Source organism: Mustelus asterias, unplaced genomic scaffold, assembly GCF_964213995.1.
Source record: "Mustelus asterias unplaced genomic scaffold, sMusAst1.hap1.1 HAP1_SCAFFOLD_847, whole genome shotgun sequence".
In the NCBI taxonomy this organism is placed as follows: domain Eukaryota; kingdom Metazoa; phylum Chordata; class Chondrichthyes; order Carcharhiniformes; family Triakidae; genus Mustelus; species Mustelus asterias.
The window spans coordinates 132,410-149,696 of record NW_027590793.1 but is presented as its reverse complement, the minus strand read 5'-3'; the positions used below and the strand labels follow the sequence as shown (position 1 = coordinate 149,696).

Genomic DNA, 17,287 nt, shown 5'->3' with positions numbered 1-17,287 from the left:
TGTGTCTCGGTGATTTGCCACTCCCATCGATGTTTAAAACTTTCTGAAGCAGACGGTACAGAGAAACATTTCTTCTTCTGGATTCAAAGGCCAATGATAATCAGATCCTGATGAATTGAGTGAGGACGGGACGTTTGGTTTGAGATTTCTGTCTGTAAATCCTCATCACCTGATATCCTGTAAAAGGAGTTTACAAAAGTCATCACTCAGTACAAGATAGTAATTCAGAACAGATAATTCTAGTTTCTATAGACCATTCTTTCCTCTCTCATTCCACAAAGGCTGTAAATCTCGATCCCACACACTCTCCCTCCATTCTCACTCTGCTGTATCTAATATTCATCCTTCCAATTTTCCTGAAGGTGCTGATTCAGGCTGATTGACAGATCCATGCTCACTGCTTCCTGTCAATCTTTTCGGTAAAACAATTAAACTAAATCAAATCAACTGAGGGACAAATAAACATTCTGTTAATCTTTTTGGCAAAACAATTAAACTTGAAATAAATCATTAACTATTCTGTTCATCTTTTTGGCAAAACAAGTAAACCAAATTAAATTAAATGAGGGACAGATCAAAAGGGCAGACCTCAAAAAGAAGGGAATCGCTTGTCCTGGACACAGAGAACTGAAAATCTCCATGCAGGCGGCCAGACAGATATATGTCTATCTGACTGGACTAACAATGTGTGGAATGTACAGACTGGATTCACTTCCTTTCCCTTTAGTTGCTGCAAGTCCCCAATTTCCCCCAGAATGAGAAAAGAAATGGAAAGGGGGAAACATTGATTTCCTCCCAGATGTTGCCCAGAGGAGGAAGTTTCACTCTGAAGCTCATTGGACAACTTCCCCACGGTGACGTCACAACGGAGCCCTGCCTGAATCAGCCAATAGACATCAGCCTGCTCCGCGATGACGTCCTGGGGTTCCAGTGCGCAGGCTCGGCGAGCGGACGCGGGAGCCCCGCACCCACCCATTGTTCACCTCCCCTTGCACCTCCTCGAGCCAAGGTTTCCAGGCAACCGGCTGGCGGCTCCGGCCAGAGCGAGAACCCGCTCGGTGATCTCCCCCTCCCCTCAGCCCAGGACTGCGCATGTCCAAGGGAGAGGGGCAGATGCGCATGTGCGGAGGGCTGCCCGCCCCTTCCCACCAGCACGCTGAGGTGTTGACCAATGGGAAGATTTGGAGGACCGGAAGTACCTTTCTCCTCCAGCCAACCAGAGGCCCCCCCCATTGTCTGAATGCGGAAACCAGACAATGAGCTTGTTCACCCGGAAAGCTGCTGCTGCTGCTCTCTTTCTGAATGAAGATTGAGTACAGACAGACTCAAACTTCCTTCTGTCGCCCACATCTGTGAGTAAAACACTTTCTTTTATCCCCCTTTCCATTTCTTTTCTCATTCTGGGGAAATTGGGGACTTGCAGCAACTGAAGGGAAAGGAAGTGAATCCAGGGAGGCTGCAGACTCTGGAAAGGTTGGCCCAGGTCTCTCTCTTTCTGACTTAAAGACATTGACATCCTTTGCTCCCTCAGCTTGACACATTTATTTGTCTGGCTAAAAGGATGGTCCCTTTCCGAATGTTCACAATTAAAGGGCTGGTTTCCCCAGGAGATGGCTGACATTTAAGAGAACAATACAGAGATATGCCTGGTGTAGATTTGATATTGATATTGATATTGTAGATTTGATATATTATTTATGGTTCTGAAACAAAGTACATTTATTATTATTTCTCATCTTGTAATGTAACACTGAAGCAATGTTATATATTTCCACTCATCGAGTCATTACAGCGCAGAAGGAGTCCATTCAGTAACTCGAGTCCATCCCGACTCTTTGTAGAACAATCCAGTCAGTCCCATTCCCTTTCTATATTCCCTTTCCCCTGCAACTTTATTTCCTTCATGTGCCCATCTGGTTTCTGAAATATATTAAAGGGGACAGTAAACTAATATCGGACAGAGACGTGTCTGATGTTGGTTTTTTAAAATTCATCCTTAGGACACGGGCATTGCAAACTGGGCCAGCATTTATTGCCCATCCCTAGTTGCCCTTGAACTGAATGGCTCGCTGGGCCATTTCGGAGGATGGTTGAGAGTCAACCACATTGCTGTGGCTCTGGAGTCACATGTAGGCCAGACTGGGTAAGGACGGCAGATTTCCTTCCCTTAAACTCAAATTCCACCATCTGCCGTGGCAGGATTCGAACCTGAGTCCCCAGAGCATCAGCTAAGTTTCTGGATTAATAGTCTAGCGATAATACCACAAGGCTATCAGCTCCCCTGTTGTTATATGGTACAGATTCGATATATTATTTATAGCTCTGTAATAAAATACACTTATTATATCTGGCTGTGTAATTTTGGACTGCAGCTATATTTTATATTTCCAACAATCTCTTCCCTCAGAGAATTGTTAGTATCTAGATTTCTCTTCCATAGGGACCAGTGGAGGGATTGAATATATTCAAGGATGAGTTAGACAGTTTTTGAATGACAAGGGAGTCAATTATTATTGGGAACAGGCTGGAAAATGGAGAGAAAGCTCAGATGAGGAAGGATTTCTTCACTCAAGGATGTGGTGATGTTTTGGATTCTCTACCCCAGAGGACTATAGAGCCTCAGTCATCAAGAATTTTCAAGAGAGGGGTTGATAGGTTTCTCGATATTGAAGATATCGATGGATATGGGGGACAGTGTGGGGAAAATAATGCAGAGGTCGATCAACCAATAATCTGAATGAATGGTTGAGCAGACTCGATGGGCCAAATGCTGACTGCAGCTCCAATTTGTCCTGATTTCTGTGCTGGACAGGAAGCAGTGAGCATGGATCTGTCAATCAGCCTCAATCAGCACCTTCAGGAGAATTGGGAGGGTGAATATTAGATACAGCAGAGTGAGAATGGAGGGAGAGTGTGTGGGATGGAGGTTCACAGCTTTTGGGGAATGGGAGAGGAAAGAATGTTCATTAGAATCATAGAATTGCTGCATCTTATCAACCGTCCCTGAGCTTTCACAATGAATCCCACTTCTGAGGACACCCTTATCTCTGACCTGTCTGTACAGCCGGCAGTCTCACAAAGCAGCTGCCTGTGTGCTGATACGGGAGGCCCTGCTGGGCAAGTTTAATGCTCCATGACTGTGTCTTTAATGAATGCTCCATAAACTAGAAATGTAGATTTGAATTTCGATCGTATTCTGAATTGCGATGTTTTTTTCTAAATTGACTTACAGGATATTAGACAAGGAGAAATCAGACAGAAATCTCCAACATCACATCTAGATCTGACAGAGTGACTCGATTTTTTGGGACCTGAATATCATCGGCCTTTGAATCTCGCAGGAGAAATGCTTGTTTGGCCTCTTGGCTTCAAAAGATTGTAAACATCGGTGTGACTAGAAATGCACTGAGATACACACACCCGAGTGAGAGTGTTCCAGTGCACTGAGGGTGTAAAGAGCTTTAACCAGTTACACAGCCTGAAAATACATCGCAGCATTCACAGCGGAGAGAGACTGTACCCGTGTTCTGTGTGAGATTTAACTGATTGTTTAACCTGGAGAGTCACAAGGACACCTGAACCATGGAGAAACCGTGGAAATGTGGGGACTGTGAGAAGGGATTCATATCCCCATCTCGGCTGGAAATTCATCAACGCAGTCACACTGGGGAGAGACCATTCACCTGGTCTGTGTGTGGGAAGGGATTCACTCAGTTATCCAGCCTGCAGAAACATAATCTCACTCATACCAATGAGAGACCATTTAAATGCTGTGACTGTGGGAGTCGTTTTAAAAGCTCTCGGGATCTGGTGTCCCACCAGCGCACTCACACTGAGGAGAGACCGTTCAGCTGCTCTCACTGCACAAAGAAATTTAGAACATCATCCAACCTGCAGGTACACCAGCGAGTTCACACCGGGGAGAAACCATTCACCTGCTCTGTGTGTGGGAAGGGATTCACTCATTCATCCACCCTGAAGACACACCAAGTCACTCACACCAATGAGAGACCATTTAAATGCTCTGACTGTGGGACTGGCTTCAAACGCTCTGGAGATCTGGTGTCCCACCAGCGCATTCACACTGAGGAGAGACCGTTCAGCTGCTCTCACTGCTCAAAGAAGTTTAGAACATCATTCGACCTGCAGATACACCAGCGGGTTCACACGGGGGAAAGGCCGTTCACCTGCTGTGTGTGTGGGAAGGGATTCACTCAGTCATCCACTCTGCGCAGACACAATCTCACTCACACCAATGAGAGACCGTTTAAATGCTCTGACTGTGGGAGTGGATTCAAAAGCTCTGGAGAACTGGTGTCCCATCAGCGAGTTCACACTGGGGAGAGGCCATTCACCTGCTCTGTGTGTGGGAAGGGATTCACTCAGTTATCCAGCCTGCAGAAACACAAAGCCACTCACTCCAAGGAGAGACCCTTTAAATGCTCTGCCTGAGAGGCCGGCTTCAGAAGCTCTCAGGAACTGATGATCCCCGAGCACATTCACCCCGGGGAGAGGCCGTTCAGCTGCTCTCACTGTTCAAGGAGGTTTAGAATATCATCAACACTGCTGAAACACCAGTGAGTTCACACCGGGGAGAAACCATTCACCTGCTCGGTGTGTGCGAAAGGATTTACTCAGTTATCCAGCCTGCCCAGACACAACATCATCACACCCAGGACAGACCCTTTAAATGTGGGCGTGGCTTCAAAAGCTCTCGGTAACTAATGTCCCACCAGTCAGTTCACACCAGGCAGAGGCTGGTCACCTGCTCTGACTGGGAAGGGATTCACTCAGTCAGCAAACTTGGTGAAACACCAGTGAGTTCACAAGTGATGACAGTTATTCTTGTGAATCTTTCTTGCCGCTTCTCCAGTGCCTCTGTTTCCTTTTTCTAAATGGAGATCACAAATAGAACGTAGAACAGTACAGCACAGGAACAGACCCTTCAGCCCACCATGTTGTGTCGAACATGATGCCAAATTAAACTATTCCTTTCTGCCTGCCCTTGGTCCATATTCCTCTATTCCTCACATATTCATGTGCTTATTTAAAACCCCCTTAAACACCCCTATCGTATCTGCCTCCACCACCACTCCGAGCAGCGCATTCCAGACACCTACCACTCTCTGTGTAAAAAAACTTACCTCTCACATCTCCTTTGAACTTTGCCCGTCTCACCTTCAGTGCATGCTCCCTGGTATTAGACATATCAACTCTGGGGGAAAAGATTCTATGTCTCTTATTTTATAGACTGCTATCAGGTCTCCCCTCACCCTCCGCCGCTATCGAGAAAACAACCCTCGTTTGTCAGTCGCTCACACCCTCCAATCCAGGCAGCATCCTGAAAACCTCTTCTGCACCCTCATCAAAGCCTCTGCATCCTTTCTGTAATGTGGCGACCAGAATTGAACGCAATATTCTAAGTGCAGCCCAAACAAAGTTTTATAAAGCTGCAACATGGCATGCTGACTCTTGTACTCAATAAAGGCAAGTATGCCATATGCCTTCTTTACCGACTAAATATTTGTGTGATTAATTTCAGGAAGCTATGGACTTGAACCCCAAGATCCCTCTGTACATTAACTGTATACTTATCCTTAATATTTGATCTCCCAAAGTGCAGCACCTCACACTTGCCCGGATTGAAATCCATCTGCCATTTCTCCGCTCATATCTGCAGCTGATCTACATCCCACTGTATCCTTTGACAACCTTCGACATTATCTACAACTCCATCTAGCTTTGTGTCGTCTGCAAGCTTACTAACCCACCCATCCACGTTTTCATCCAAGTCATTGATATATATCAGAAATAGCGCAGGTCCCAGTACGGATCCCTGCAGAACACCACTAGTCATGGACCTCCAGTCAGAAAAACACCCTCCACCACTACTCTCTGACTTCTATGGGCAAGTCAATTCTGAATCCAAGTGGCCAAGTCACCGTGAATCCCATGCATCTTAATCTTCTGGATGAACCGACCATGAGGGACCTTGTCGAAAGCCTCACTAAAATCCATGTACACAACATCCACTGCTCTATCCTCATCGATCACCTTCGTCACCTCCTCGATAAAATCGATCAAGTCAGTAAGATGTTGACGGTGCTCCCGCTGCAGTCCTGTGATGAAAATATAGACTGGTTGGTGAAATGTAGATAACAGGTAGAATTGATATCTAATGAGGACTTTATACTTTAGAATTGAATACAGGGCTCATTGTTACTAACGGGGAAAGAAGGGTTAAAACCCTTACCCAGAACCCTTTTCACACACACGTGGACATCTCTGAATCTGACACACACCAAATGGAACGTTACACAAGGGACTGGAATTCACTGGAATTTCTTAACAACCTTTCAATAAAAATGTCCTGGTACCGACTGTGACAAAGGACACAACAGACAGCAAGAACCAGGAGGAACCTTTAACCCAGAGAATGTTAATAACCTTGTTCAGGACACCGGTGCCAGGCACAGGAGGATCCCAAGAAAAACGGAACATTTAATTTCTGTCTGTTTCACAATTCTAAATGACTGATTCTTTAACAAAGGAATGTTTAAAAACAGCATTGTGATATTCCAAGGTCAGTGTGTCTGGGAAAGGGGCACACTGATGTGTTTTTATTTTAAACAGGAGGATCCATTGAAAAGCAGCTCTGGACGATACGAGCACCTCCTGACCTACTTTCAATTCATTTCAAATCACCCATCACTTTCCGTGGAATATTCTTTATTCTTTCCTGGGATGTGGACACTGCTGGCAAAGCCCCAGCACACGTTGCTCAGCTCCTAATTGCCCCTGAACGGAGTGACTTGCTCAGCCATTTCAGAGGGGCAGTTAAGAGTCACCCACATCGCTGTGTGGGTCTGGATTCACATGTAGGCCAGACCGGGTAAGGATGGCAGATTTCCTTCCCTAATAGGGTGCATTAATAGGGTGAACCGGATGGGTTTTTACAACAATCGATGACAATTTCATGGTCACCGTTACTGAGACTAACTTTATATAATTCCAGATTGATTCACTGAATTCCAATCCCACCAGCTGCCTGTCCCCAGATCCTTTGCTGGGTCTCTGCATTACTCGGCCAGCGACATTCCCACCACCTCCCCCTGAATGGAATATTCCACAGACCTTAGTTAAAAAGGAAGGAGAAAAGAGAAAGGCTTTGACCTTTGGATGACCTCAACATGAACTACAGAAACCTTACAGCTGACCATTCTGCAAAAATTTAAAAACTTTATTTTTATAAAACACAGAGTAAGAAACAGGTGAAAAGTAACGATGGACGTTGTGACTGACATCAGAAACATTGACTGACCGGATAAACACTCACTACATCACAGAGCGATCCTCAACCATTAAAGAATTGACCCACAATAAGGAATGAGAGAGCCTTATAAAAAGGGGCAGGAGTTTACACAGAGAGGTGACACCCACAGCTGCTCAGGATGATGGAATTCAGTTCAGGAAGGGGATAAAGTGAGAAGCTTTTGTGATTCAAGACAGAAGTATTGAACAATCTGGAATCAGTGCTTATCGAGCTTGCTGACCAGCCGAACACTTCAATTAATCTCATCATAAAACCCCCCAGTGTAAATAACATGGATTTGACTGACAAATGTTGAAGTGTTGCTTTAGACCCACAAGTTTCAACTTCCCATTTGAGCCTGGAGCACCTTTCTGTCTCTATTGCTCGTGTCAATGACAGCCAGGCGACGGAGCTGAGGGCTGAATTTAGCTGCGAATAATGGTGCCTGTGCCCCAGTTGGGATACTGCCCTGGGCATCGCAATAATAGAGAGACAGGAAGGTACTGGAGTGGGAAATGGGCCTCCAATCAATCAGGACACGGGAGGAGGTGACTGGGGCTGATGGAGACGTGACCCTGGGTTCAGTGTCCCTGTGTCCAAAGCGGGGAGTCGCGGGAACAGGGTACAGAGGAGCTGAAGAGAATCCAGTTGTGTCCAGAAAATTGTGAACATCCTTTATTCTGGTTGTCTTTGATCCTCAAGTCGTTTTCTGTTTGTTTTAACCATGTTCTGTTTCATCAATAAACTTTTATCAGTCAAAATATTTGATTGTTTTGGACTTTTCCTGATGAGATTGATGCACTTTAGGGAAAGTGGGTGAGAGGGGTTGGCAGGCTCTTTAACAGAAAGTGAGTCCCTCTGAGGTAGGAGCCAGAGGGGGAGATGGGATTTTATTTTTGACTCAGCGATGTTAGAAAATGGGGTTCAGGGAATCAATTAACCCTTTCTCCCCTTTTCCCAAACTCTGAAATGATTGCCAGTGATACCCTTATTGGTGACAGTGGTTAGATTTTATTCAGTATCAATAAGAGCTGACACAGGCTAATGTCTGAGCAGTCGTATCAAAGTGCAGCAGCATTACCATTACACTCTGGGTAGAAGCAGCATCTCCACGGAAATGCTCCCTGCTCTGCTCCAGATGCCATGGCACCAGTCAATGCAATAAGTAAAACCACGACTAATCTCTGTGCTCGGGGAATCCCTTCTTATACTTTTTTACATCACAAAGTCTATGGAGACTGATTTAACCCAATCATTGCCCGGCTAACACGTGAACGGACCAATTACAAAACCTGTCATTGAACCATCAGTACCTGCCCAAGTCACGTCAAACTCTAAAACCAATTGTCTTCCCACGCTCCGTCCCTGGTACAGGGAGTCAGCATTCCCATGCCAAGCAGTGAAAACATGGTGGTCTTGACACACAGGTGTCACCTAGGATTCAAGGCACTCCTGTATTCTCTGTCCTCTGGGAGCTGTTTATCTCCCTGTTTTTTTTAAAATACTTTTCCAATTCAATCAAATCAAATCCAATTCAGAGTCTCAACAAGTTGAGACATTTCCGATCCAGGCTGACAAGACAGGGCGAGCGACCAAACCACCTGGTCCTGGGCCTGATCTACATGAGCCAAGCTGATTGGAGAAGGGGGAGGATCCTCCTCCAAGACTTGAGCTCATTTGCATCTTAGCCAAAAGGCCGAGATGCCGCTTTTAAAAATTGCTTCATATGAAACATATGAAGCCTCAGCGTAACCTAATGACCTCAACCAAGTGCGGCCGACCATGGGCTGCCGTCCATACACTTGATCTTAGCCAACAGATACTCCCTGTTCCCACAGAGCAAGTCATCTGTTCTCAGCTCTGCTGGATTTCTGCTGAAGTTTGGCCCCTTTTACACCTTTCAGATCAATAAAACATTTGGTTAATGAAGATCCAAACCACAATTTCCCATCCTGTCAGCTGCCAACCATCCTTACCCAGAGTGTAATCACAACAGGAATAAAAACAGGAGAAGTGTAACAATCAAATTCAAAATCAATGCACAGCCAGTTATAGAATCTAATATAATATTCACTAATTAGCAAGAAAACCCAAAGTAGGGGGTCCCCCAGGATTCTTACAGTCCACACCTTGAGGGGGGAGAACTCTCTCTCTGATCCCTCACACAATTTCAATCCGTTATTTTCCAGTTCTGTTCTGGCCCCGCCTGGGGTAACATCTAATCGATCTTTCCTACTACTGAAGGAGCACCGTGAGTTTTAGGTTACTTGTACATAAGGACAGATGCTTCAAGCAACAGATCAAGCATGGATGTAAAAGATTCTCCAACTCTCTCTTTACCCTTATCCAAATTGTGGACAGTTCTTACTCTGTGTTATTTCTCCCAAGCGGTTAATTGTCCCAATCTATAATATTATCCATTTTACTGTAATTTCACTCACTTTGTGAGCATGTGCAGTGTGTTTAATTGGACCCTGATTGTTTTGAACTCAGTTTCTCTCTGGAGTGTGTGTCAGTGCCTTGATGATGTCACAATGTTGTCTCAATCCCCTGGCCACATTAACCATTTCATCTCCTGCTGTGTCTCAAGTAGCTGTGTGTGTTTGGGACCCGCTCTTCACTCCATCTCACCATGAATTTAGGCTTGTTATTTTTCACATGTAACAAATCACATCTGTACACTCACTCCGGTGTCCCAAAATCATGTCACACATTCTTAACTCTCAGATGCACGGATGAAAAGATCAAAGTGAGTGTCTGTCTTTCTTATCTCCCCCTGTTATGGTGCTGATATTTCATGTAGTGGCCGGACTTTCAAACAAAGTTCATGGACAAAGTTGTAAATATCTCCCAGAGAAAGTGATCAACTTATTTATCCCATCTATCCCATCCCATTCCAGACTTTCACTAGACTGTAGGTGGATATCAGATTGATATATTCCATTCAACCACACCCAAGGTGAGTTATTCCAGTTCCTTTATTGTCCAGGACAATATATTCACAATATCATTAAAACAGAAATTAAACATTCCCGTTTGATTTCAGGTATTAACACATTCTGTTCGTTTGTTCTTTATTGTCGATGTCAGGCTGGGGTTGTTCCCCTTGGAGCAAAGGAGGTTGAGGGGAGATTTGATAGAGGTGGACAAGCTTCTGACAGGTTTAGATAAGGTGGACAAAGAAAAGCTGTTCCCATTAGCTGATGGGACAAGGACAAGGTGGACACAGATTTAAGGTTCTGGATCAGAGGCGCGGAGGGGAGGGGGGGCGGATGTGAGGAAGAATATTTTGATGCAGTGAATGGTAATGACCTGGAACTCGCTGCCTATGAGGGTGAAGGAAGTGGAGACAACAAACAATTACAAAGGAAATTGGATGGGCATTTGGGGGGTTTCAAACAGAAATGCTGACTAAATATCTCTGAACTTCCTCACACCCTGTCACTCTGTGATCCTTGTGACATTTGAAACCAGGTATTCGCAACAAGACTCAAAGAGCATCAGCCCACTGGAGGCTGAGACCAGCCAGTCCAGCAGAAAGAAACCCTCCGACCCTTCCCATTGACCAACTGTGAGAATGAACAAAATGCAATCCTGGATGTAACTGAGAGCAGAAACAATAACAGCAGAATCCAACCCCTGGAATCACTCGTGAACTTGTTGGTGTCTCAGCAGCTGGGATGAAACTCTGAAACTCTTCCCACACTGAGAGCAGGTGAACGGTCTCTCCCCAGTGTGAACTCGTTGGTGTGTCCGCAGGGTGGATAACTGAGTGAATCCCTTCCCACACTGAGGGCAGCTGAATGGCCTCTCCCCAGTGTGAACTCGCTGGTGTGTCTGCAGGTGAGATGACCGAGTGAATCCCTTCCCACACTGAGAGCAGGTGAATGGCCTCTCCCCAGTGTGAACTCGCTGGTGTCTCAGCAGGTGGAATGACCGAGTGAATCCCTTCCCACACTGAGAGCAGGTAAATGGCCCCTCTCCAGTGTGAACTCGCTGGTGTCTCTGCAGGTCGGATAACTGAACGAATCCCTTCCCACACTGAGAGCAGGTGAATGGCCTCTCCCCAGTGTGAACTCGCTGGTGGCTCTGCAGGTGGGATGACCGAGTGAATCCCTTCCCACACTGAGAGCAGGTAAATGGCCTCTCTCCAGTGTGAATTCGCTGGTGTCTCTGCAGGTTGGATAACTGACTGAATCCCTTTCCACACTGAGAGCAGGTGAATGGCCTCTCCCCAGTGTGAACCCGCTGGTGTATCCGTAAGCTGGGTAACTGATTAAATCCCTTCTCACACTGAGAGCAGATAAACGGCCTCTCCCCAGTGTGGCTGCGCCGATGAGCTTCCAGCTCTGATGGGGCTCTGTATCCCTTCTCACAGTCCGCACATTTCCATGGTTTCTCCATGGTGCAGGTGTCCTTACCTCTCTCTTGAGTGGACAATTAGTTGAAACTTCGTCCACACACAGAACAAGATTACAGTCTCTCCCCGCTGTGAATGTTGTGATATTTATTCAGACTGTGGAACTGGTTAAAGCTCTTTAGTCAGTGCATCGGAACACTCTCACTCGAGTGTGGCAGTGTGTTGATGCTTTTTCACTCACACTGACATTTCAAATCTTTTCAAATCGACAGACTGGACAATCATTTCTCCTTCTGGATTCAAAGTCCGATGATATTGAAGTCCCAAGGAATATGACTCTGTCACGTCTAGACGTGACGTTTGAGATTTCAACCTGTGATTCCTCTTTCAATATCCTGTAAAATGAGTTTCCAAAAGTCATCAGTGTCAGTACAGGATAGAAATTCAGAACAGACAATTTCTATGGAACATTCTTTCCTCTCTCATTCCCCAAAAGCTGGAAATCTCCATCCCACACACTCTCTCCCCATTCTCAGCAGGTCTGGCAGCACCTGGGTGGAGAGAAAAGAACTGATGTTTCAGAGCTTTGACAAAGGGTCATCGAGACAAGAAACATCAGCTCTTTTCTCTCCTTACAGATGCTGCCAGACCTGCTGAGATTTTCCAGCATTTTCTCTCTTGGTTTCAGATTCCAGCATCCGCAGTAATTTGCTTTTATAAGGCTGCAGATACCTCCTCCCAAGTAACATGCGTGCGCCCAAGACATCACCACTTGTTTCCCTTATTTCTTTAGTACCCATGGTGCTCTCCACAGTAAACACAGGGGAGAAGTATTCATTAAAAATCTCACCCATCTCCTGTGGCTCCACACACAGATGGCCATCCTGATTTTTAAGGGGATCTATTCTCTCTCTCGCCATGCTTTTACTCTTAATACAGTCTCAGCTCATCTGGAACCCTCACCCATTCCACTGTGACGTCACACTCTCTCCGCAATTCCAAGGGCATTCCAATTCCAATTCCAAAGCGACCCGAGGCTGAAATTGAACCCGGGTCCCTGGCGCTGTTAGGCAGCTGCACTAACCACTGTGCCACCGGGCCACATGTCAGTGCCATCGCCCGACTCCAGCCCAGTCTCAGCTCATCTGGAACCCTCACCCATTCCACTGTGATGTCACACTCTCTCCCATTCCATTGTGACATCACACACTCACCCATTCCATTGTGACGTCACACTCCCACGCATTCCATTGTGACGTCACACCCTCACCCATTCCATTGTGACGTCAGGGCTTCACTCTCCGATCACAATCCCTGCCGGCCTCTCAAATTTGCTACCAAATAAACCTGTTGGACTTTAACCTGGTGTTGTGAGACTTCTTACTGTGCTTACCCCAGTCTAACACTGGCATCATCTCCACACTCGGAGTGGAAACAGAGAAGTAGGAGAGGCCGGAGGTGAAGAGAGAGATTTTATACATCTACAACTCAACAGGAACTTTGACAGAATTTCCAAACCCTATGAACACCATCACCTCCAAGTTCCTCTCCAACTCACACACCATCCGGACTTGTCTGACATCCAGTACTGAAAGAACAGAAATGTATTTCATATAAATACCGGGAAGACTGAACCCATTGTGTTCAGTCCCCACTACAAACTCCACTCCCTCGCCAACAACTTTATCTCTCCTCCTGGCAACTGGCTGAGGCTGAACCAGGCTGTTCACAACCAGGGTGAAATAGTTCATCCCAAGGTGAGCTTCCAGCCACATGTCCACATCATCAAGAAGTATTAATAGTAATTAATTAAGAATAATTAATAACAAAATACAGTGTAGAATGAGGCCATTCAGCCCATCGAGCCTGCACTGACAAAAATCCCATCCAGGCCCTATCCACATATTTACCTGTTAATCCCCCTGCCTCACAAATTTGATAGAATTTTTTGAGGAGGTAACTAGGTGTGTTGATGAAGGTAGGGCGGTTGATGTCATATACATGGATTTTAGTAAGGCGTTTGATAAGGTCCCCCATGGTCGGCTTATGATGAAAGTAAGGAGGTGTGGGATAGAGGGAAAGTTGGCCGATTGGATAGGTAACTGGCTATCTGATCGAAGACAGAGGGTGGTGGTGGATGGAAAATTTTCGGACTGGAGGCAGGTTGCTAGCGGAGTGCCGCAGGGATCGGTGCTTGGTCCTCTGCTCTTTGTGATTTTTATTAATGACTTAGAGGAGGGGGCTGAAGGGTGGATCAGTAAATTTGCTGATGACACCAAGATTGGTGGAGTAGTGGATGAGGTGGAGGGGTGTTGTAGGCTGCAAAGAGACATAGATAGGATGCAAAGCTGGGCTGAAAAATGGCAAATGGAGTTTAACCCTGATAAATGTGAGGTGATTCATTTTGGTAGGACTAATTTAAATGTGGATTACAGGGTCAAAGGTAGGGTTCTGAAGACTGTGGAGGAACAGAGAGATCGTGGGGTCCATATCCACAGATCTCGAAAGGTTGCCACTCAAGTGGAGAGAGCTGTGAAGAAGGCATATAGTGTGTTAGCTTTTATTAACAGGGGGTTGGAGTTTAAGAGCCGTGGGGTTATGCTGCAACTGTACAGGACCTTGGTGAGACCGCATTTGGAATATTGCGTGCAGTTCTGGTCACCTCACTATAAGAAGGATGTGGAAGCGCTGGAAAGAGTGCAGAGGAGATTTACCAGGATGCTGCCTGGTTTGGAGTGTCGGTCTTATGAGGAAAGGTTGAGGGAGCTGGGGCTGTTCTCTCTGGAGCGGAGGAGATTGAGGGGAGACTTAATAGAGGTTTATAAAATGATGAAGGGGATAGATCGAGTGAACGTTCAAAGACTATTTCCTCGGGTGGATGGAGCTATTACAAGGGGGCATAACTATAGGGTTCATGGTGGGAGATATAGGAAGGATATCAGAGGTAGGTTCTTCACGCAGAGAGTGGTTGGGGTGTGGAATGGACTGCCTGCAGTGATAGTGGAGTCAGACACTTTAGGAACATTTAAGCGGTTATTGGATAGGCACATGGAGCACACCAGGATGGTAGGGAGTGGGATAGCTTGATCTTGGTTTCAGATGAAGGTCGGCACAACATCGTGGGCCGAAGGGCCTGTTCTGTGCTGTACTGTTCTATGTTCTATATACCAAGTGACAATTTATCATGGCCAATCCGTCTCACCGGCACATCTTTGGACTGTGGAAGGAAACCGGAACACCCGGAGGAAACCCACACAGACACGGGGAGAATGTAGAAACACTGCACAGACAGCGACCCGAGGCTGGAATTGAACCCGGGTCCCTGGCGCTGTTAGGCAGCTGCACTAACCACTGTGCCACCGGGCCGCATGTCAGTGCCATCGCCCGACTCCAGCCCAGTCTCAGCTCATCTGGAACCCTCACCCATTCCATTGTGATGTCACACCCTCACCCATTCCATTGTGACGTCACACCCTCACCCATTCCATTGTGACGTCAGGGCTTCCCTCTCCAATCACAATCCCTGCCGGCCTCCCACATGCAGCCTCAATGGCGGCAGTCAGCCCGGGTCTAACACTACAAGCTGCCGCTCCATTTGGTACAAAGGGGGGGACCGGGAAGTTCATTTCCGGGGTTTGGGTTTGAACAACATGTTTACAAAGTCTCTCCACCCACCCGCCACATTTATCATTCCCCGCGCGCCGCCCTCTACCTCGTATTGATCTCGCTTCCAAATTAAAACCGTCCGTCCGTCGCCATTACCCGCACTGCGCATGCTTCAGGTCCCGCCCCTCATTCACTCCGATTGGTTGGAGGACCAGCCGCTCCCGCGCAGTCCTCCAGCCCCACCCCCTCTTCCTATTGGTCCGGAGCTGCCGTCAATCAGCCCCCGGGCACTGTGATGTGGAGCATGCGCAGTGTCATTGCTGTCCTTGGCGCTTGTTTGTCCCGGAGAAGCGGAGTCAGCGTTAGGCGGTGGCTGGGAGGATTTGGAAACACTTTGTGGATCCGCAAACCCTTCAGAATCATTGTCAGCTCCCTGGTTTGCAGCTGCGGGGCTTCTCCCTCCCTCCCGGGAACAGGCCCAGGTTAACGGCCCCATCCTGGCTCAGCCACTGGAGGATGGTTCACATCAGAGGATGGGGGAGGGGGACAATAAATAAGAGGTTACACTTTGGCCTCAAATCAATGAGGACTCTGATCTCTGGGAAGGAAGGAAACCCTGGGAGGTGGGCGGGGAGGATTCACAAACACCCGCTGGAGGTCCCAACACCCCCAGTAAAAAGCTGCAGCTCCCGGGTTTGCAGCTTTTTCCCGGGAGGGAGTTGGGGAAGTTTTGTGGAGACAATTCCCGGCTGGTTCAGTTAGTGGTTCCTGGGGCTCAGAAACCCTGAGTTAGAATCCTGAACCCCACACTGGGTGGTTGTTTTATTAAATACTTTTTATTTATTAATCATCTGTTGAAGAAAATATTAATTTGTTTTGAAAATTCATTTTATAGCATTTGTGAAAAATACCCATTAAAATAGCAATTCTCCCAATGTATTTCATAGAATCCCTGCAGTGCTGAAGGAGGTTATTCGGCCTGTCGAGTCTGCACTGACAACAATCCCACCTCGGCCCTATTCCAGTAACCCCACATATGTAACCTGCGAATCCCTCTAACCGACTCATCCCGGGACACTCAGGGGCAATTTAGCATGGCCAATGCACCTAACTGGCACATCTTTGGACGATGGGAGGAAACTGGAGCATCTGAAGAAAACCCACACAGACATGGGAAGAATGGGCAGCATTCCACATGGACAGTGACCCAAGTTGGGAATCGAACCCAGGTCCCTGGAGCTGTGAGCCAGCAATGCTAACCACTGTGCCGCCTACATTGCTGATGAGAATTTTAATTTACTGACTTGGGAATTAATTCTCGGGAATAGTCATTCTGAAAATGACCATTAAAATGTGTTTTAATTTACCCCACTTTGCCAGATTTCAGTTTGCATTTCAAAATTGAATTGAGAATGTCTGAGAGCAAATGGTAAAATGAGGTTTGTGACACCAGCTGCAATTATTTTCTGTGACTGATGATACCTTTGTTCCTGTGCAGGAGGTCATTCCCCTGCTGTTGTGGCACAAATAAAATGGAGCCTTTCCTCGGAACAGGCCCATGTTAATGGTCACCGTGGTGTTTCATTGGTGAGCAGAGCACATGTGCCCATTGTGGTAACAACAGAGTCAGTGGGGCTGCACGTCCCCTGACTTGGAAGGAAAATAGTTGACTCCTTGATTGTACTCTCAATCTGCACATGGCCTGCAGGACTGAATCCAGCTGGAGGGAGAGGGAGCTGGGCTCAGAGTGGAGATGGGGCAATGAGTTTGATTTCAGCTCAGGGACAAGAGAGAGTGTGTGGGATGGGGATTACAGCTCAAGATAAATGAGACAGAGAAATGTTTTGTGGAAACTGAAATTGTCTGTTCTCAAGTAATTTTTTAAAACTCTTTTTGCAGGGAACTACAAGAGGAGGATTCACAGACAGGAAACTCAAACTAAACTTCAGATCAAAGTCTGACAGAACCATTCGATTCATCATGACCTGAATATGATTGCTTTTGACAGT

At 46.6% G+C, this 17,287-nt stretch overlaps 2 protein-coding genes across 3 annotated transcripts; one reads left to right on the top strand and one right to left on the bottom strand.

Moving 5' to 3' along the window:
- The first annotated feature begins 1,244 nt into the window (after window positions 1–1,244).
- LOC144487524 (uncharacterized) lies at window positions 1,245–5,509 on the top strand. Its single transcript, XM_078205608.1, has 2 exons — window positions 1,245–1,352; window positions 3,233–5,509. Exon 2 carries the CDS (start codon window positions 3,583–3,585, stop codon window positions 4,450–4,452), a length of 870 nt encoding a protein of 289 aa, XP_078061734.1. The 5' UTR covers window positions 1,245–1,352; window positions 3,233–3,582; the 3' UTR covers window positions 4,453–5,509.
- Window positions 5,510–10,273: 4,764 nt separating this feature from the next.
- On the bottom strand, window positions 10,274–15,447 carry LOC144487528 (uncharacterized). Of its 2 annotated transcripts, none has more exons than XM_078205611.1 (2): window positions 15,385–15,447; window positions 10,274–12,067 (listed from the first exon to the last, which is right to left on the bottom strand). In XM_078205611.1, the coding sequence occupies exon 2, from the start codon at window positions 11,714–11,716 to the stop codon at window positions 10,958–10,960; it is 759 nt and encodes a 252-aa protein (XP_078061737.1). In that variant the 5' UTR covers window positions 11,717–12,067; window positions 15,385–15,447; the 3' UTR covers window positions 10,274–10,957. The 2 variants fall into 2 exon arrangements, with proteins under 2 accessions (XP_078061737.1, XP_078061738.1); XM_078205612.1 differs by lacking the exon at window positions 15,385–15,447 and adding an exon at window positions 15,152–15,274.
- Between the last annotated feature and the right edge of the window lie 1,840 nt (window positions 15,448–17,287).

Excerpts from the sequence above, each read along its gene's own strand:
- LOC144487524 (XM_078205608.1), top strand. The coding sequence starts at position 3,583 with ATGGAGAAACCGTGGAAATGTGGGGACTGTGAGAAGGGATTCATATCC.
- LOC144487528 (XM_078205611.1), bottom strand. The coding sequence starts at position 11,716 with ATGGAGAAACCATGGAAATGTGCGGACTGTGAGAAGGGATACAGAGCC.